The sequence below is a fragment of the Tamandua tetradactyla genome, chromosome 2 (assembly GCF_023851605.1).
Source record: "Tamandua tetradactyla isolate mTamTet1 chromosome 2, mTamTet1.pri, whole genome shotgun sequence".
NCBI classification, from domain to species: Eukaryota; Metazoa; Chordata; class Mammalia; order Pilosa; family Myrmecophagidae; genus Tamandua; species Tamandua tetradactyla.
In genome coordinates, this window is record NC_135328.1 from 14422595 (window position 1) to 14442361 (window position 19767).

At 50.6% G+C, this 19767-nt stretch overlaps 1 protein-coding gene and 1 long non-coding RNA gene across 12 annotated transcripts; one reads left to right on the forward strand and one right to left on the reverse strand.

Annotated features, from left to right (window-relative positions):
* Positions 1–2339: 2339 nt before the first annotated feature.
* On the reverse strand, positions 2340–18975 carry LOC143666272 (uncharacterized). The gene is made up of 4 exons (XR_013167482.1): positions 17615–18975; positions 16226–16330; positions 6731–7505; positions 2340–5286 (listed from the first exon to the last, which is right to left on the reverse strand). It is a non-coding gene; the product is annotated as an uncharacterized LOC143666272 (long non-coding RNA).
* Positions 5924–14329, forward strand: PPP1R26 (protein phosphatase 1 regulatory subunit 26). 11 transcript variants are annotated; one of them, XM_077139760.1, is made up of 6 exons: positions 6513–6839; positions 7254–7458; positions 8115–8669; positions 9467–9665; positions 9774–13622; positions 13983–14329. In XM_077139760.1, the coding sequence occupies exon 5, from the start codon at positions 9837–9839 to the stop codon at positions 13575–13577; it is 3741 nt and encodes a 1246-aa protein (XP_076995875.1). In that variant the 5' UTR covers positions 6513–6839; positions 7254–7458; positions 8115–8669; positions 9467–9665; positions 9774–9836; the 3' UTR covers positions 13578–13622; positions 13983–14329. The 11 variants fall into 11 exon arrangements, with proteins under 11 accessions (XP_076995957.1, XP_076995912.1, XP_076995951.1 ...); XM_077139797.1 differs by lacking the exons at positions 6513–6839; positions 8115–8669 and adding an exon at positions 5931–5982; XM_077139836.1 differs by lacking the exons at positions 6513–6839; positions 8115–8669 and adding an exon at positions 5966–5982 and having other exon boundaries at positions 7344–7458.
* Positions 18976–19767: the final 792 nt, after the last annotated feature.

Genomic DNA, 19767 nt, shown 5'->3' on the forward strand with positions numbered 1-19767 from the left:
CATTCTTTTAATGAGAGCGTGGAAACATTCTCCTGCTGAGTTTTGTCAGAATTTGTTTCCTTCATCACATTTTGCCACCATGTTCAACCTGATTATTGAAAATTCTATTTCAGATTTTTACATCTAGTCTTACAATCTTTTTTTTGCTCAGATGTAGCCTCTCTTTCTAAGCCAACTCAGCAGGTGAACTCACTGCCTTCCCCCACTGTGGGACATGATTCCCAGGGGTGTAAATCTCCCTGGCAACATGGGACAGGAATCCTGGAATGAGCCAGGATCCAGCATCAAGGGATTGAGAAAGCCTTCTTGACCAAAAGGGGAAGAGAGAAATGAGACAAAATAAAGTCTCAGTGGCTGAGAGATTTCAGACTCCAGAGGTCATCCTGGAGATTATTCTTATGCATTATATAGATATTCCTTTTTAGTTTATGGTGTATTGGAGTGGCCGGAGGGAAATACCAGAAACTGTAGAGCTGTGTTCCAGTAGCCTTGATTCTTGAAGCTGATTGTATAAGGATATAGCTTTTATAATGTGACCATGTGATTGTGAAAACCTTGTATCTGATGCTCCTTTTATCCAGAATATGGACAAATGAGTAAAAAACTAAGGATAAAAAAAACAAATAAATAATGGGAGAGGGGGTTAAGGGTAAAAAAATGGGTAGACTGAAATATTGATGGTGAATGAGAGGGGGGGGTAAGGGGAATGGGATATATGAGTATTTTCTTTCTTATTTCTTTTTCTGGAGTGATGCAAATGTTTTTAAAATGATCATGGTGATAAATACTCAACTATGCGATGACATTGTGAACCACTGATTATGCACCATATATGGACTGTATATGGGCAAAGATTTCTCAATAAAAATATATATTTTTTAACTTTTAAATTGTTTTACAGAAACAGAATTTCCAAAGATTGAACTGAGTCAGGAGAGAAGTTCCCTTGGTCCAGGTAAGAACTGGGCACTTCTCTCCACTGCCTCTGCTTGTCCCCCGCCTCACCCACGCCAGCAGGGGTGCTGGCTCCCCAGTTTCCATGAGGCTGTGTGTAAATGTCTGCCTTTGCACATGTGACTCTCTTTGCATTTCCCATTTAAATATTGTAAACAAATTAATATATGCACATATAAAAACAACACATGTGCATGATTTTTAAAAACTCGTTTGCCCTCCACCCGAGGGGGAAAGACCCTTCCCTGGAGGCAACCACACTGCACACCCAGGCAGGGAAAAGCGCGTGTCAATACCTCGTGCCCGCCAGCCAGTCAGCTACTCTGCTGCCACCACCCCCCACTGCAGGAAAGCACCTCAGGTCAAAGCCTTGCCCTGTGGGGATCCTTGCTTCTCTCACTTTATTGTACTCCTTGAACCCCTTTCCATATATTTTTTAAACTTTCCCCCTAGTGATAACCATTTAGAGTCTTTGCTTTGCTGAGCAAATAACAGTTTTGCAGATACATGCCTGTGATGGTTAGCCTGATGTGTCAACTTGGCTAGGCTATAGGACCCAGTTATTTAATCAAGCACAATTCTAGGTGTGGCCATGGGGGTGTTTAGACAGGCTCAGCATCTACAACCAGTTGACTTTAAATAAAGGAAATTTCCCTCCATACTGTGGGTGGGTGTCATCCCACCAATTTGGCTATTGGAGATTGAACCATGTCCCCCACCCTCCACAAAAGGCATGTTCCAGGGCGGGCCGCGGTGGCTCAGCGGGCAAGAGTGCTTGCCTGCCGTGCCGGAGGACCCCGGTTCGATTTCCGGCCCCAGCCCATGTAAAAAACAAACAAACAAACAAAATACAATAAAACAAGAAAATGTTTAAAAATGTTTCCCTTTCTTCCTCCCTTCCTTCCTTCCATCCTTCCTTCCTTCTCTGTCTTTCCTTCCTTTAAAAAAAAAAAAAAAAAAAAAAAAAAAGGCATGTTCCAGTCCCAACCCTTGGTCCCGTGACTGTGAATTCATTTGCAAATAGGACCTTTGAAAATATTAGCAGGTAAGGTGTGCCTAGACTGAATGAGGGTGTCCCTTCATCCAACGTGGCTGAAATCCTTATAAGCAAAGAAAATAGCCATGAAAAGAAAAGCCACGGGAAGAGCAATGTCATGGTTAGGGACAGGTGTCAACTTGGCCAAGTTGTGGTACCTGTTCATCTGATTGGGCAAGCGCTGGCCTGTCTGTTGCAATGAGGACATTTCATAGGATTAGGTCATGATCACATCAGCTACATCCACAGCTGATTCCATTTGTAATCAGTCAAAGGGGAGTGTCTTCTGCAATTAGTGATGCTAAATCCAATCATGGGAAGCCTTTTAAGGAGGACTCAGAGGAGACAGGTTGCATTCCTGCTTTGGCTGGTGATCCTCTCCTGTGGAGTTCGTCCAGGCCATCCATTGGAGTCATCGGCTTCGCAGCCTGCCCTGTGGATTTTGGACTCTGCGTTCCTACGGTCACGTGAGACACTTTCATAAATTTTATATTTGCAAGTGTTCCCTGTTGGTTCTGTTTCTCTAGAGAACCCTAACTAATACAAGCAAGAAACCAGAAGTCAGTGGAACCAGAAAGAGAAAGATGACGCTGCCATGTAATGCCATGCGACAGAAAAGCCAAGGTCCAAAGATCCCAGCAGTCAGCCCTGGAATAGCACAGACTTCGGGGGAAAAGCGTTGCCTTGCCGATGCCTCGATTTTGGACTTCTCCTAGCTTCACGCCAGCCAATAAATGTCCACTGTTTAAGCCAACTCGCTGTATGGCATTTGGTTTAGCAGCCAGGAAACAGATACAGCGACCTTAAGAGTGACAACGGAGGTTTCCCACAGAAGAAATCCTACCTCAAACCTGCAGCATCCACTCCTGTCTGTGTTTCCAGTTTCCAGCCTGCCCAACAGATTTCACACTTTCCAGTCCCCACCGCAACATGAGCCAATTCCCTAAAATTAATATCTATATATGTGTGTCTATAAGACACCATCAAACCTTCTCATATCTGCTGACATGCAGAGGGAGAAGTGGTGCCTTCTTTGATATGAGTTTCCTTGGAGTCATGATCTCTTCAAAGAAAAACAGAAACAAATCGGGGACCTAGGGCTTCTCCCAGAAGAACCAGCTCGAGCCCCCTGCTGTCTCCTGGGCCTTTCTCACCTGCAGAGTGACCGCAGGGAGCCCTACACATTCTCTGCTCACCTTACAGAAGGGCAAACGGAGATTCCATGGGGAGAAATGGCTCACGCAGGGCCCAGAGCCGGGCTGGAGGCCCCCCATGTGGCTGCCCAGCCCACCGCTGCTGCCCACTCCCCACCACACAGCTACTGACTACTGTTTGAGAAGCATCAGCCCTGGCTGAGTAGAGAAAGACCGGGGGTTCCCTGCTCCCCTGATCCCCTGCTGGGACTCGGGAGACCCCAGCTTCCTAGGTGGCAGATGAGACTACTTCTAGAACCGGGAAAGGTGACCTTGTAGGCTGATGCTGGAGGCCCCTGGCCCTGCTCAGATAGCAGCCTGGTTAGAGGGAAAATACAAGTGTCGGTGCTGCTGAAGCCAGCACCTCTCACAATGGGAAAACTGACGAAAAGAGAGGCTTCTTCCTTGGATAAAGGCCTCACAAGATGCAGAAGGCAAGGACTTCTCATAGTTGGAAAAAGCGAGTACCTGAAGGCCAGTGTCTTCAAAAAGGACTGAAGAAAGCACTGTTTACTACCCTGGGGAGGCCTGAGTCCCACAGAAAGCCTTCAATTAAGCCTTGCGTATCTGAAATTGTTTTTATTTTTAAATGTAGGCATTGTGTTGGCAAATGCTTATTTTGGAGTCATAAAAGCCATTCTATTGTGCATGGGTGTTTCAGTGGTAAAATGCACACCTTCCACTGGGGAGACCCGGTTGGATTCCCAGATCATGCACCAAAAAAAAAAAAAAAAAAAAAAAAAGCCATTCTAGGTCTTAATCCAAAGTCAGCAAATCCAAGAGATTTGGCTACATAAAAGTTTAAAGCTTCTTCACAGCAAACAAAAGACATAAATCCAAAATCAAGAGAAAAATGGCAAAGGGGAAAATTAATTCAGTGGACATGAGTACTTGGTAGAGATGGGCTAAAATCCTTAGTAGAAAGCACTCTTAAAATCAATAAGGAAATGCCAGAGACCCAGGTTCGACTCCCTATGCCTGCCCTTGCAAAAAAAAATCAATAAGGAAAATATTCATATAGACAACTCCCCAAACAGCCAACAATAAAATGAAAAGATGTTCAACATCATCAGCAGTCAAAAAAATTAGAATTAAAGTGATGAAAAGGCTTGTTTTGCCTATCAGATTGCCAAAGACATAACAGCATGACCCGATTCAGGGCAGGCAAGTGTAGGAAAACGGGCATGCTCATTCATGCAGTGGGTGGACAGCACATTAATCTGGCGTTTCTAGAGGCATTTTGGCAAGATGCATCATAGACTTTGGCCAGCAGTCTCTCTTCTAGGAATTTATCCTAAGAGAATACTCAGAAGAGCTCCAAAAACACTGTCAAGACGTGGTCACCATAGTATTATTTTTAAAACGGTGGAGAAACATGCCCAAATATTAATAGTCCCTATATCTGGGTAATCAGGTTATTAATTAGGTCCATTTTCCTAAAACTTTCTGCAAGGAGTGGATATCACTCTTATAGTGGGAAAAGTTTATTTAAAAAATCGATTCAGGCATTAAAATAATGTCAGGGTTTCTTGACACTCATCTGGCCTGCCCCAAAATTCCCCTGTAGGAAAATGTCTTGGTTTATGATCCTGTCAAATGTCTGGCACTTTCTAGACAGGAAATGAACTCCCAGTTCACCCCCAGACATGCCTGGCAGAGACAGTGTTTGGGTCTTGCTTGTGTCTCACAGTCTGTTCCTCCCCAGAGAGTAAGCGCTCCCAGTGAGTAAGGAGAGGGTCCAGCTTGTCCCAGCTTCCTGAGCAGCACCTGGGACATGAGGGCCTTGGGCTGTCATCCGTCAACTGCAGACTTCCAAGGTTACAAATCAGTAAATGGCAGACATGGAACTAGAACCGGCTTCCCGTCCAAGGCCATCCTAAAAGACAGTGTCTCTTGGGGCTCCCAGCAGACCTGGCAATCAGGACACAAATTCTTTCCTTGGAATTTGTCCTCTTCCAGTTAGAACCTGGCAGCAGATGTATGCAAGGGTCAAGCTGCCCCTCGGTTCTCCAGTGAAACAGGGAGCTGGGCCTAGGAACCTGCACTCATCAGTAGGTGCTCAGTGGCAATTTGTAGACTGAAGAGACGCAGTCCCGCGAGGACCTGAAAATGACACACGGAGGACTTGACTACAGGCTGCCCTGCTTCCCTACAGAATGACCTTGGTTAGAGACTTCTGCTTTCTCAGGCTCAGATCCATACCTCTGCACTGGGGCGCGGCCCTGAGAAGGGGTCCCCGGCCTAACCTGGACGCATTCCGTAAAACCAAAGCCAAAAGGAGGCGGTAAAGGCCTCGCAGGATGAGGGAGAAGGTGTCGCCACGGTTCCAGGCGCCCACGGATTCGCGCAGCCTGGGGGCTTCTGACACCCACCGGTGCGCCTCCCGAGGGCCCCAGGCCCTCAGCTCTGTGCTGCTCGCCTCTGCCCTCGCGAGGTCAGGTCGGGGCTCGGCCCGCACTTCCCAGCTTTCCTCCCAGCGCGCAGACGAGGCGCCGGTTCAGGCCCTGGGGACAGGAGGGTCCACGCCCTCAGAGCTCGGACTGGGGGGCAGGGGGTGGGGCGCGCCATTGCATTCGCCCCCGGTCCCCAGGGCGTTTTACGGGCTCCCGTCCTCGTCGGGGGAGGGGTGGGAGCGTCCCCGCGGGCCGGGAGGGAGCCGGGCGGCCGGCAGGTGGGCGCGCTCTCGCGGGCGGGGGTCCGGCCGGGCCGCGCGCCTCCCCCGGAACTCGGCCGTGCCATTCCCATGATGCCCAGCCACGGGCACGGCTTCCGGAGCGCGGCCGCCGCCGCCACCGCCCGGTAAGTAACGGGGAGGGGGCCGGCCGGGAGGGGGGTCGCCCCGCCCCCCGCGCGGCCCCGCCTCCCCGGCACCTCCCACCGCGCGCCCGGGCTGGAGGGGCGGGGGCCCGACCGCCGCGTCCCCCCGCGCCCACCCGCGGCCCGCCCCGCCCCGGCCGCAGCCCGAGGCCGCCGCCACCGCCTCCTCCTCCCGGGGGACGGGGACGCGGGCGCGGGGCGGGCTGAGCGGCGCCCGGGCCGGCGGCCGAGGTGAGCGGCCGCGGGTAGGCGGGCCCGGGCGCACGGGGCAGGCCGCGGCGGGCGGGGGAGGAGGCTTCTCGGGAAGGGGGCGCGCGGCGAGCGGGGGCGGCCTTACTGGGGCGGCGGCGTCTGTGACCCGGGCCGGGCGAAGGGTCGCGGCCCGCCGCCCGCGCCGCTCCTCGCCTCCGCGCGCGCCCGGTGTTCCTCGAGAGCCGGCACGGCGGCGGGGCCCGGCTGGGCCCAGGTGAGGCGCAGGTGAGGCCCCGCCGGGCAGAGCTTCCGGCCCGGCCCTGGCGCGCGGTGGCCCGGAGAAGGGCCCTGGGCCCTGGCCCTCCCTCGGAAATGCCGCGCGCCCTGCGCCCTGCACCCGGGCGCAGTTTCCGGGAGGGTCACGGAGCTCCCCGGCCTTAAGCCCCAAGTCCACGGAATCAAGAAAAAGAACCCCGGGCGTAGACGCGCGTGGAGGCCGAGGCCGGGTCTCTTCCTTGCGGGAGGCGTTCGCACTTACCTGGCCAAGGGAGGACGAGCTGTTTCCAGGTGGAGGAATCCCTCTTCTGGCAGAGGGAATGCCAGAGGCGGGGGCGGGGGAGTGGTGGAGCAGAGCTCCCCGCAGGAAGGTGGGTACCCCGCCTGCCGCCTGGGGTGAAGGGTCAGGGCAGGTCGAGCTGTGAGGGTCTTACCACAGTCACAAGGAATCGCACCTCAGCTTTGTGTGGTGGAAATGTGAGGATGTTGTAGTATCGGCGCTTCTAGTAGGCTGAGCTCGATTCTAGTGGGAGCCCACTCAGTTTGGCGGAGGAACCGCCCCCTCTTCTCCTTTGCATGCCCCCCCACCCCCCTAGCCCTGGGTGAAAGCCGGTCCTGAAGGCTTCCCACTGAAGTGCTTTTATGATGAGCTGAGAAATGTGTTTGGGGGACATTTTCTTACCAGTGGCCAGACTGGTCAGATGAGAAAGCTTGAGGTTGGTACTGAATCTCTACAGGTTGGGAAGGTGTCAGCACCGATCTTTACATTCTTCCCCTCTTCCAAGCTGGCCCCCATAGCCACGCAGGAGACCCGTCCAGGGCCACTTGGTGTGTAGAGCTGCCGTCTGACCAAGCCCCAACTGCTTCTCTCCAAGTATGGTTTCGGAGAGTTATCCAGAATGATTCATCTCGTGTAGTTGATGATCTCAAAGCCACAAGCTGTCGCTGGGAGACTCCATCTCTGATTTTTTAACCTCATTCTTGAACCAGGTAATTTAGCAATTCGGAACACTCTTCATTAGAAGTCCAAGCTCTGCCTACAAACATTTTAAAGTGTGGTGAGCACAGTTAGTAGAGATCAGAGTGGTTTTCCTCTGGAAAAGTCCCTCCCCCAGCTCTGCTACCTGGAATAGAAAGCGCTGGGGTCCCTTAGACCTGCCCTGGGGTCTGCTTTTTCCTGTAGTATTACTATTTAAGAAGCTAGCATTCCCCACTAAGATTCTTCCCAGCTAACCTCCAGGCTCAAGTGAATGTATTTTTAAACTGCTGTAATTTTGACAACACAGGTCTAGCCAGTGAGAGCCCCCCCCCCCCGCCCCGTTGTTGGTCCCTCCCTGGTGTCTGGGGCCATCTCCCAGAAGGTGACTTCAAGGGGGCATTTTGAGCTATGGCAGGATGCCAGAATTTGAGGACCCGCAGATAGCTTCAAAAATTCTCCCACGACCCTAACCCTAATCTACAGTGTCAGATGTATGGTCCAGGAAAATTGTAAAGTAGTTGTGCTTAAATATATTTGGTCTTACAATAAGTGCTTATAAAGTTTAATTTTGAACCCTTCAATGAGTAGTATTTCTTTGCAAAAAATTGTATTAACTATAACTTAAGCCTCTGAGTTAGATGTTTCCAATTCTCTTTAATTCTGGCAGTCAGCGATCTTGAAAAAAAAAGAAAGTGGGCAAAGGATTCTATGGAACCTAAGAAGGATGGTGAAGACCCAATTCCTGAAATGCCTGGAGAACATCTGTAACTGATGATCACCATCATCAATCCTGGCCTTGTAATTGCCAAACCTGGCCTTGTAATTGCCACAAATCCTCACATACCAGTTTTGCTTTTTGGATATGTGCCTGCGATAGCAAATGACTGACTTGTGAATTTTTCGTGCCCTCTGGCTCAGTACTTAGTTTCACTGTGAAAGAATGTATGAGTCTAGGTGACCAGACCGTGTTTTCTTGGAAAAGACCTGTGGTTTGTAAGCACCAGGTTATGTGTTTGTTCTGGTTAAGTTCCTGGTGGAAAATGTTCCACAGTGGAAGCAAAGCAAGTCTATATACCAGTTCCAGCCCACCTGCTGAGGTGCTTGGGTCAGGGAGAGGTGACAGCCTTGCCTCATGCTCTTCTTCGGAGGAATTAAAATTCCCAGTGGCCACAAATGCTGCAGCCAGTGGTGTCCCCTTGGATTTGGATGGCCTTGCACTCAGGTGGGGATGTTATTGTTCAGAGAGAGATATAAGGAATTAACAGTTGCACAGTTTACTTGTATTGTCCTCATAGACTGTGGTATTTGCAGCTACATTAATCTCAGACCATTAATGGAACAACTGTCTTTGAGCAGGTCTTTTAGGTGTTTCCAAGACCCCCCAGCAGTTGTGTGGGAGCAGCCACTTTGGGTCTGCAACATAGAAACTATGGTGTGGCCTGCATGGGATAAAGAAGGGCACATGGTCGTGTTTGGGGCAACCAGTATGCCAATTACGTAACACAGTGACTTGACCCCAGGAGACCATCTGGCCAAGATATGCTAGACATTTTAAGACAGAGACGCTCTCATAAATTCTTAAAGGTGTCTGAGAAATGAGTTGCTCACATCATATTACTTTTTATTCCAGGAACTTGTTGGCCTGTCAAGGATGACTCTACCTGTGAGCGTGGCTAACACTGGATTCCTAATAGTTACTCTTTTTTTTTTTTTTTTTTTTTTTTTTTAAAGGAAAGACAGAGAGAAGGAAGGAAGGATAGAAGGAAGGAAGGAAGGAAGAAAGGGAAACATTTTTAAACATTTTCTTGTTTTATTGTATTCTGTTTCTCCGTTTTTGTTACATGGGCTGGGGCCGGGAATCGAACCGAGGTCCTCCGGCATAGCAGGCAAGCACTTTGCCCGCTGAGCCACCGCGGCCCGCCCCATAGTTACTCTTTTTAACCTGCAAAGCCGTTTTGCAGATTTTATATCATTGGCACCTCTTGACAACCTTTTGAGGTAAATATTCTTCTTTTCCAGAGAAAATGAAAGCTCAAAGAAAGGAAGGAAAGTCCAGGAAAGAGTACCTGTGTGTGTATGGCATGGGCACAGTGCCGGGTGGTCCAGAAGCATCCTCTTGAATCTTCACAGCAGCCCTGGGCTGCAGATCTTCCTCCTTTGACAATGGAGGGAACCAGGGCCCTGGAAGCGTGCGTCCCTGACTCCAGGGCGTCCAGCCGTATGCTCGGTTCTAATTCCAGCCCACATCTCTGGGCCGCATGCAACATGAGCAGACAAGGTGGGTTTCCCAGACGTGTAACCCCAGTGTGCTTTCCTTTCCTCCCAGGATGTGAAACGGGCAGAGACATAAGAGACTCGCTTCTCCACACGCCCGTCCCTGCCTGCTAGAATGTTCCTCATGAAGGCTCCTCCTGTGGTTGCTCTCCAGTCCAGATGGGAGGCCTTTGGCCCTTCCGGAGGCTTTAGGCTTCCTGGGTGCCTCTTGGAGTCCGGTGAGGGTGGGGCAGGCGCAGGAGTGAGCGCCAAGGTTCAGATGATCCTCAGCACGCTGCGGGGCGACGAGGCCGCCTGGGGAATGAGCGATGGGCACGCTGCACAGAGAAGCCCACGGGCAGAGCGGTGCCGAGAGGCCAGGCTGGCTGCCCACCCTGCTCTGCTGAGTGAGCCGCCCACCTTTGCTGCCTGTGCTTTCACTGCCGATTTTGACCCCACGGAGGAGGAGGAAGCTGCGGATTTTGGCCCCTTGGTTCTGGATTCAGATAGCGACGACTCTGTGGACCGAGATATTGAGGAAGCCATCCAGGAGTATCTGAAGGCAAAGAGTGGTGCTGCGCAGCCCCTGCCCAGAGAGGCCCAGCCTTCCGGGGCTGCAGAGTGGGGTGGTCGGTGCAGACCTGAGCCTCCGCATGGCGGTTCCACACCTTCCCCACACCCAACAGTGGCTGGTGCTGGCACCACCTCGGGAGGGGTCCCTGGCGGCCACATGGGAGCCGGCGACAAGCATGGCTCCACCTCCCCCGTGAGCGTGAGCAGTGATGACTCTTTCGAGCAGAGCATACGGGCGGAGATAGAACAGTTTCTGAATGAAAAAAAGCAGCTCGAAAGCCAAAAGTGTGATGTTACCCTGGATAAAAAACTGGACCCGAGTGAAATTCCTACAAAACAGGCATGCAAACCCAACAAAGAACTGACCACTAAGGTACATCGCCAGGAACTGACAGGCTCATGCAAGGAGTTTGTCTTCCGAAAACCTCCCAGAGTGGCAAAGACCAATGTGCAGCCCAGAGGCCCTAAGCCAAAGGCCACCACTGAGCTGGAGAACTCTGGCAACACAAAACCAGCGGCACTTGAGCCCTCTGCTGCCTGCTGTGCTCCAGAGGCAGCACAGACCAAAGCTGGCGTTAGGAGGAGTATCAGCAGTGGGCGGAGGGCATCGCGGGCCTGGAACACAGCCCCAGGCCCTGAGGCGTCGGACTCCAGCAGCGATGATGGCATCGAGGAGGCTATCCAGCTATACCAGCTGGAGAAAACAAGGAAGGAAGCAGGCGGGGAGCCACCACAGAGAGCCCAGCCCCGAGAGGACCGGGGACCCCACCCTGCCTCACACAGCACAAGCAATTCCACAAAAAGTGCCTTGCCCGACCCCCACCGTAGAGGACCAAACAGGAAGAAGCAGCCCCCCACCAAGGCTGTGGGCGCCGACCCTGGCAGCCTCAACTCCGACCGAGCCCCCAGGCCACAGAAGGAAACCACAGGTCCCACGCCTCCCATAAACACGGCTGCCAAGAGTGAGGCTGTGGAACGGTCCTCGTGCCGGGCAGACACATCTGCTGAGCTGATGTGTGCAGAAGCCATCCTGGACATTTCCAAAACCATTCTGCCGGACCCTGTGGCAGGCAGCGACAGGCTCCTGTCTACAAACGCACTCCTGTATGCCCCTAAGGTACCTTCGTGCCCTGACGGTGACAGCAGCTCAGTGGACAGTGATGATAGCATAGAGCAGGAAATCCGGACATTTCTGGCTCTGAAGGCCAGTACTGACAGCCACCCGCAATCCATGGAGAGCCCACCATTGTCACCCAGCAGCCCCAAGGGCCCTCTCTCTACAGCACCAGACTCATCACTGAGCTGCAAGAGAAAACGCAGAGGTGGTGGCCACACCATAAGACCATCAACAGCAAAGAAAACAAAAGAGCCCTCATGCGAGAGTGTGCCGCACGCTGACCACCGGCAGGGGAAAGCGCTGCCCTGCCCAGGCAGGTGGGACTCGCTGGGCCAGGGAAGAGCCAGCGAGGGTCCAGGGAGAGACGGCTGGGCCAGGGTTCAGCCTCTTCCCTCCAAGACAGTCAGACTTGGGAACGAGCACACGGCCCCAGATGCCAGAGGCATTGTGTCCCAAGGCCATGGCAAGGTGGACGAGGTAAGAGGTGTAGATGAGAAAGAGAGTTCAGACGACAAGAGCAGCTCGCTGGACAGTGATGAAGATCTGGACACTGCCATCAAGGACTTGCTGAGCTCCAAGCGGAAGCTCAAGAAAAGAGTGAAGGAACCCAGAGGTGGGGGCAAGAAGCGGGTTAGGTTCAGCACCACTGAGACCCAGTTTTTAGATAAATTAGGGGGCTTCCAGAAAGACTTGAAAGATAAGAGCCCTCATTTATTGAAAAGCTGCCTCTCAAAATCCAAAAAAGATAACAGGGAGAACATGGTAAGAAAACCTTTGAATCTCTTCACTGGTGGAGCCGAGAGAGCAAAGCCAGATGGCGCTGGGAATGAGCAGGTACCCCTGGCTTTCCAGTTAAGGAAAAAAGGCACAGAAGGAAATTGGTTCTCCCCTGAAATGGAAAATCAGAGTCTGGCTTCCAGCCCCATGTCCCTGTCCGATGACAGCAGCTCAGTGGACAGTGACGATAGCATCGAGCTGGAGATTAGAAAGTTTTTGGCTGAAAAGGCCAAGGAGTCCATGAACAGCTCAGAAATCCAAGGAGGAGGTCCCACTGCACTTGGGGCAGGGGCCCTCCCCAGGCCGGAGATGGTGTGCAGTAAAGACCCAGCTCTGGCACAGAGTGCCCAGCTCGGCGTGTGCACACGGAGCCAGAAGCGCCGGGTGGCCCCCCAGCCAGCAAGTGAAGGGCTGAGGGGCACTGACAGAGCCGGGGCGCAGAGTGCAGCCAGTGTCTTCAGCCAGGGCGGGAAGAGTGCCACCCGCACCGAGCATGCCTGCCTCCCTGCTGCTTTGGCAAAGTGTGAACCTGTGCTTCCCAGGAGCTGCAGTGGGACCATATCTGCCAAAGGGTCACCAGCAAGCAGGAAAAGTGTTTATGGTAACAGAGACCAGAACCTGAGAGGGCTCGAGCCCATAGCTATTGAGAATGCTTTCAATCAGCTGCCAAGCTGTTCCAAAGCTGTGGCTGAAGTGGAAAGCACTGGGCCCTTTCAGGTCAGCTGTCGGAGTCCAAACTTACCAACTCAGAGCCCAGGAGCAGAGGTGGTGGGTCACACTCTGCTCAGTGGCCGGCCCCAGGCAGAACAGGCCATCCCCTGGACTGATTTTGCCCAACAGAGCAGGCTGCCAAGTACATGGGTGCTGAACTCAGAAGGGAGACATCCAGCATGGAAGGGGGGCCTTGGGAGTGAGAGAGAGAAAGGGGCGGATGGGCAGGCCAGGTGCTTGCCCAGCCTGGCCATGGACTCCAAGAAAAACCTGCCCTTTGCAGGTTTTTCTCCACTGCTCTCCACCCAGCTGTTCCATTTTGGGAAGAGCGTTTCATGGGGGGGCAAGCAAGCAGGCCTCTTCAGCTCCCCGCTGAGCCTGCCTCTGCAGGGGCCATCCTTCTCCACTTTCCGAGAGGCCCCGATGGGCCCTAGCCCTGTGTTTGGAGGTTCACACTTGCTCATGAAGAAGGAAAGTGGACACTGGGCAAACCGGAAGTCCCAGGCTGGGCTTGGTTTCCACGACAGGCGGAACTCGGGTGCAGAAGAAAACCTATTAGACCTGCGGCTCAGACGGAGGGTCCTTGACGGAGGTCAGGAAGACCAGGAGGCCCGGGGCAGCGATGCCAGTGAATTCAGTGATACCTCCGTGGAGGAAGGCGCCGGCTCCATCATCAGGGGTTCAGTCCTCCAGCTGTGAGTCCCCGTCCTGGTCTCCGCTACACTCACTGAAAGCAGTGTACTTGTGAGTATCTGTGAGCACGTGGGTGCCATGGTGATGGAAGGGTAGGGACAGGTGCTCTCCAAGGCCATGTATATACATTACCAACACGAAACCATGTTTTATTTAACAGAGGTATCCTGGTAAATATGATTTTTGTGGTTTTTGTAAATTATTTGAAGTGCTGTAAAGAAATATTTTGGAAAATACAGTGGTTCGATTTTGTAGGGCATTCTTAACTGCAGTTTTCCGTGTGGTCCCCAAAGCAAGTCTTAGATTAGCAAACACTTGGCTCTTACTATCACAGCCAGCTGTAAAGACACTCCGAGACCGACTGGTACTTTTTGGCTGATTGCTAGTGAAAATATCCTCTTGTACCTGCAGTGCAACCTGAGGAAGGCAGCGATCGATGCCCTCCCCGAGAATTGCTAAAACACCCCAGAGGTATTGAGAAGCTCATGGGACAACACTTCTTATATAAAGAAATCCTCCAGTCCCAAGAGACCAGAATGCATCTTCTGAAAACCGCAGTTAGAGCCTCCAGTGAGAAGATCATGTGAAAGCACAGTGGCCAGTGAGCACAATGGCCAACGCCCCAGGTCCCAGCCTCCCAGCCAGGGCATTAGGTTCCTGTTCGGTTCCTACTTCCAAAGCCTGTATTGTTCGGTGTCTCATCTTGTTCAAGTACTAGGTGATTATGAAATCTAAATAAACTTCTTTTTACATGGGCACTGCTGTTCTTTATTTTTAATCACGTGCTGCAAGATAGTAGACCACATGTGCATTTTGAATTTCCTTATCTTGATTTGTGCAAATGAGTAGGCACCATAGAGTCCCCTGACACCATGTGTGCTGATGGTGTCGGAAGCATAGCACTCGGGTCAAGTCTCCCCCTTTCCCACTAGGAACTGGAGTCCAGGCAGGGAAGTGCCCTGACAACAAAGCAAACAAGTGACACTTTCCCAGGGTCTCCCTCCTGGGGCAGCATTAGACGAACTGTTTCCTACCTGCACTGATTTGGTTGAAGGCCCCTGGTCTTTTCCTGGCACTTCTACCAGCCAGTCAGTGTCTAAACTGAAATGCCTTAGAGAGAAGGGGCAGCTTGTGGCACCCAGGGCTGGGCGCAGGCAGGTTGTTGACTTGGTGATTGTGTGGCCAGCATCCATGGGTGGCCCGAGTTTTACAACTCAAATGTCAGTTTTCTTTCCAACTGAATGCAGTTGGTATTCTGATGTGCAGATGGGTTTTCCACCCTTTGCTGAGTCCTGGGTTTCAGCAGCCATTCCCCTTTGGCTTGGTCCAGAGCTGTGACAAGTAGGCTCTGGCAGACCCGACTTCCAGTGCCCCCCAATGCTTTGATCTTCCTTGTTACACTTTGACCCAGTTAAGTCCATCCAGGGAAACAACTCCATGTTACCAGTGCTTTACATTTTTTAAAGAGTGCCTAAACACTCAAAAACAAAATTTGAGAGCAGGCCATGGTGGCTCAGCAGGCAGAGTTCTTGCCTGCCATGCGGAAGACCCAGGTTTGATTCCCAGTGCCTGCCCATGCAAAAAAAAAAAAAAAAAATTGGCTTGTTTCATTTGTTAGAACTGTAGTTTAAATAGTAGACCAAGCCCTGTATATCAGCCCATTCATATGGTGTGCCCTCTCCAGTCTGCCAACAGAGGTGGCCTGTGTGGGGCGTGGACCAGAGAACCAAACTGTCACCTTGGACCTGCCTGCATGCCCGCAAGGCTGGGAGGAAGAGGAAGTACCGAACACAGGGGCAAGCACCCTAGATGGCCAGGTCTCTGCCCGCTTCCCCAGCCCTTCCTGCCTCCCATCTCTTGCTGCCGCCAAGCTCACTGTTCTCATGATTTGAGTGCAGGGCTGCCCTGGGCATGACAGCTTTCCCACAGTAGAAGGAGGAGACGCCATGAAACACTGGGCCCAGTTACCAAGTTCCCACTAACCGGATATGCAGTGTTGACTGTTCAACAGGAGAAGTTGGTAGTTGGGTTAAAGTTACAGTGTGCCCTTCACTTACTTAAAGGAAAGACCTCTGAGGCCTCCATCCACCTTATGGAACATTTTGGTCCATTTTCAGTCTGTGTGAAAGAGGTGGTCTGTCTACAGTGAGGTCTGTCTGTTGGGGTGTCCGGGCGCCTCCAGGGCCGTGTGCTCTCCCTGGTAGAGCACATACTTGCAGGGAGGGGCTGGTTTAAGGACTCTCCTGACTGGGTTCAAAATGGGAGGCCTCTGCTGAGTGCCTTTTGGGGTATCTTTCCCTGGAGCATTGGGAGTGACAGCTGCCCCAGGAGGGCCCTCCTTTCTTCTCATGCTAATAGAATTTTGAACTTCCCCCTCCTGCTTTCTGTGAGAATGTGGTACCTTTGGGAACCAGCTGGAGGAGTAACTCCCTAGGCATCATCCTTCTTTCCAATGGCACTGACATGCCCGCTGGAACTACCCCCCACTGACCACCTGCCACCTAGCAAACTTAAGCTTCCCACTGCTTGTCTGACCTTGGCCAGTGCTATGACCCATTTTGGAAAGGGGGCCGAGGTGGGCAGTTGCCCTGCAGCAGGGCAGGTGTAACCAGGCTGTCTTGCAGACCCTGTCATAGCCCCTCCATCTTCCTCACCTGACTGTGTGCCCCGGTGCAGTTAGGGGGTCTCGGGAGCTGCTGGTCCCCACCCAGTGGGGGTCTCAGGTAGCCGGGTGTTACTGCAGCAACCTTTTTGAAAATCTGCAATTAGAAGAACCAAAAGACTGGTCACATGGCTCATCATTTCCGACTGTGGGGGGAGGGGGAGCGGGACTGCACACTAGGAACAGAGGCTGCATTGTCTCCTGCGAAGACAGGGAGAGGTCCGACTTAAGTGTCCTGTGCTCTGGGTAACTCCGTCCTTGTCCTGGGGTTGGCTCTGGGTGGGTGGGTGCAGGAAAAGAACAGGTGCATTTCTGAGGGCCTAGGAGCCCAGGGGTGGGGGATGGGGAAGGATGAAGAAGTTCCAGTGGTTAAGGTTTGAGCTTCTCCAGCCAAACTTCTCCACCCAGGTCCTTGCAAAGGGGAGAGCTTCCTCTAGTGGAGTCCACCTTATTTTATCTGTTGCTCTGAATTTGAATCGTCGGGTATCAGGTTTTCCCAACCTGAGATATACTGCACTTGGATTTGAAAATTGGGCACTGAATTTAAATAGTACCTTCCGCCTCATAAGAATACAAAAGGTATAGCCTTTTTTAAAAGGTCTATTGAGGGGAGAAAAAAAACAGTGCAGGACCCACAATCAATATCTGCAGCTCACGCCCAGGTTTCTGCCCAGGTGGGGCTGTTCTGTGGGGAGACAGGTGGCATTAATTGCAGAATCGCTGAGGCTGCTGGCACTCTGTGTGCTGGGCATATAAGACTGTTCCTCACTGTTGAGCTATTTTACTATATATTTGAAACTGTTTGTTCTAATTGATTATAATTAAAAGGTTACCAAGGAACATATGCAAATGTAAATGAAAATATACATTTAGATTAAGAAGATACTGGCTTTAAACCAACCCACGAGCTAAATTAAGTGATTAGTAAAGTGATATGAAACTTTATTTTTCAATTTTTAATTTTACAGTGAAATAAAAAAGGCAAAAAGAAAATAGAACAAGTCAAGAAATGCAAAGAGAGGTTTACAAAAATTGCTGTGCCCTTTTCAGTAATTAGCTAATACTGTTTTTGCCTTCCTAAGTGTTTAAAACACCTCTTCTATAATTGTTTGATTGAAGGTTTTAAAGACTACAAAGGTCCAAAGGCGGATTCGATGTCATTTTCTTTTCCTTTTTTCAACCACCCATTTTGTATGTTATAATCACCATACATGATACGTTGTTTTCACCCATCAATGGATCTAAAGGGTTTTTTACCCCTCAACACTTAAAGATATCAATTTGGAAGTATGTTTTAAAAAAGGTGAAGTTCTTGAAATGTGTAAGCATTGCAATTTCTACCTGACTTGTCGAAGTGGGTGGTTAGTGCCCTTGCACCTACCTCCCAGGACATCCAGTGGCAGGTAAAGCCCAGGGTCCTCAAGGTGCAGCCTTGGGCACGGCACCTCCTGGGAGCCTAGCTTCCCCCTCCAGGCACAGGGGTGAGGATCAGGTGTGGGGACCGCGTCAGAGCCCTTGGGAAACTGGAGCAGCAGGCAAGCAGAGGGCCGCGGCACCCAAGGGCACAGGGACACCTCACCAGCAGTAGGCAGTCCATGGACGCCAGGAACCTGAACTGGACACGCAACTACTGAATCTTCAAGAAGACAGACATGTATGTTATATCAAAGGTATTGCTGTTTGCCACTCCTAAAATGTGTTTTTATTTAGAATATACGTAGAGTCTAAATTTATATTAACTCATTAGCAATTGTTAGAGAAAGAGCCTTTTGTTGCACAATCAGTGAAAGCATTTCACTGCCTGATTATGATGTCAGAATTAACTCTGTACAGCCCGCAGGGGAGCTGAGCATCAGTTCTGTTTTCTTTGTGGTGTCAGCTCCATTGCTGTTTCCAGTCCGAGTCTTGATGTCGCCTTCAGGTTAGAATGGGGAGGGGATTTTGTCGAGTTTCCCCCATGGTTCTTTCAGATGCTCTCTTGGCTTGGGTGAAGCTGTCCTTGGTTACAGCTCAGCGGTCGCCCCACAATTCTAGGTTAGGGAGACAAAGTCACTTTGGCTGATGGCTTCATCTTCCCCTAAAGTTACTACCTGCCTTTCAAAATCAGCGATGGAGGAAGGAATTTATTCTTTTCATTGTAGTTAATAAGATATTTTCCTTTTTTTAAAATTTCAACAGAAGCTAAACACAGAAGGATTGCTTGGCTTTTGGTAATTTTAACAAAGGGTTGAAAAAAATAAAAAATAATTTTCAGTTTGATGCCTGGAGTCTCCATTGATTTTATAGCTAGAGAGAGGCATTACATAAATCTTGGTTTCAGACTCAGTTCTGTATCTTCTTTTATTCAATATATTGATTTTCTCTGGAAACAATTTCTGTTCCATATTGGACATTAAGAATGTTGCCAAATGTTTACTCCTATGTATTTATAATAAAAAGTTTGAAATGAAGAAATAACCCAGCCCATGGTGTTTAAATTCTTCCAAATTCATGAGTACAATCCCTTGAGATAAAAATCTTTGTAAACAAGATATTTTCAGTGGTTTTCCAGAATGATTTCTTCTTCTTCTTCATGGTTTTCTGTTATTTTCCAGATTTCCTATAACAAGCATTTGTTGCTCTCATAAAGGAAGGGCAAAAAAATCTACTTCTGAAAGACATACCCTGTCAAAGAAGTTTTTTCTTATTGAGTACCCACTAGCTCATATAAAACATTAATTTAGGACTACAGATATATAAAAATTTACTGGCGGGCCGCGGTGGCTCAGCGGGCAAAGGGCTTGCCTGCCATGCCGGAGGACCTCGGTTCGATTCCCGGCCCCAGTCCATGTAAAAAAAACAAACAAACAAACAAAATACAATAAAACAAGAAAATGTTTAAAGATGTTTCCCTTTCTTCCTTCCTTCCTTCCTTCTCTCTGTCTTTCCTTCCCTTCCTCCCTTTAAAAAAAAAAAAAAAAAAAAAAAATTTACTTACTAATGCAATTTCCCCTGCTCCCTGCCTGTTTTTTATTTTAATGTTACTGAAATTTAAAGATAAATACAAAGTAGGGTGGGCAATGCTGGCGCAATGGCAGAGTTCTGGCCTGCCATGCCGGAGCCCTGGGTTCAGTTCCTGGTGCCTACCCATACCAAATAAATAAATAAAAATAAATAAATAAATAAATAAACAAACAAACACAAAGTAGAGGATCCCATGTATGCATCACCCTCTTCAACAGCAAAGAGCATTCAACAACCTGGTTTCATCTGTTTGCCCCCTGCCCCCTTTTTGTGGCCAGAGTGTCCTCACTTGTAATTCTGCCCACCCGCTCCTCTAGTGGGTCCGGACGAGGAGTCGCTCCCTCAGGCCTGCTCCAGCCTGCAGTGCTCCTGACCCTATCGCTCTTCTTGTCCAGGAGAGGAAGTGGTGGGAATCACTGCCCTTGTACAGCCCAGGATTTCCCACCCTCCCTCCATGGCCTTGCATGGATTTCAGCCAGGGTGGTTTATAACACAACACAGCCTCCATAATTATAACATGTACAAAAATGG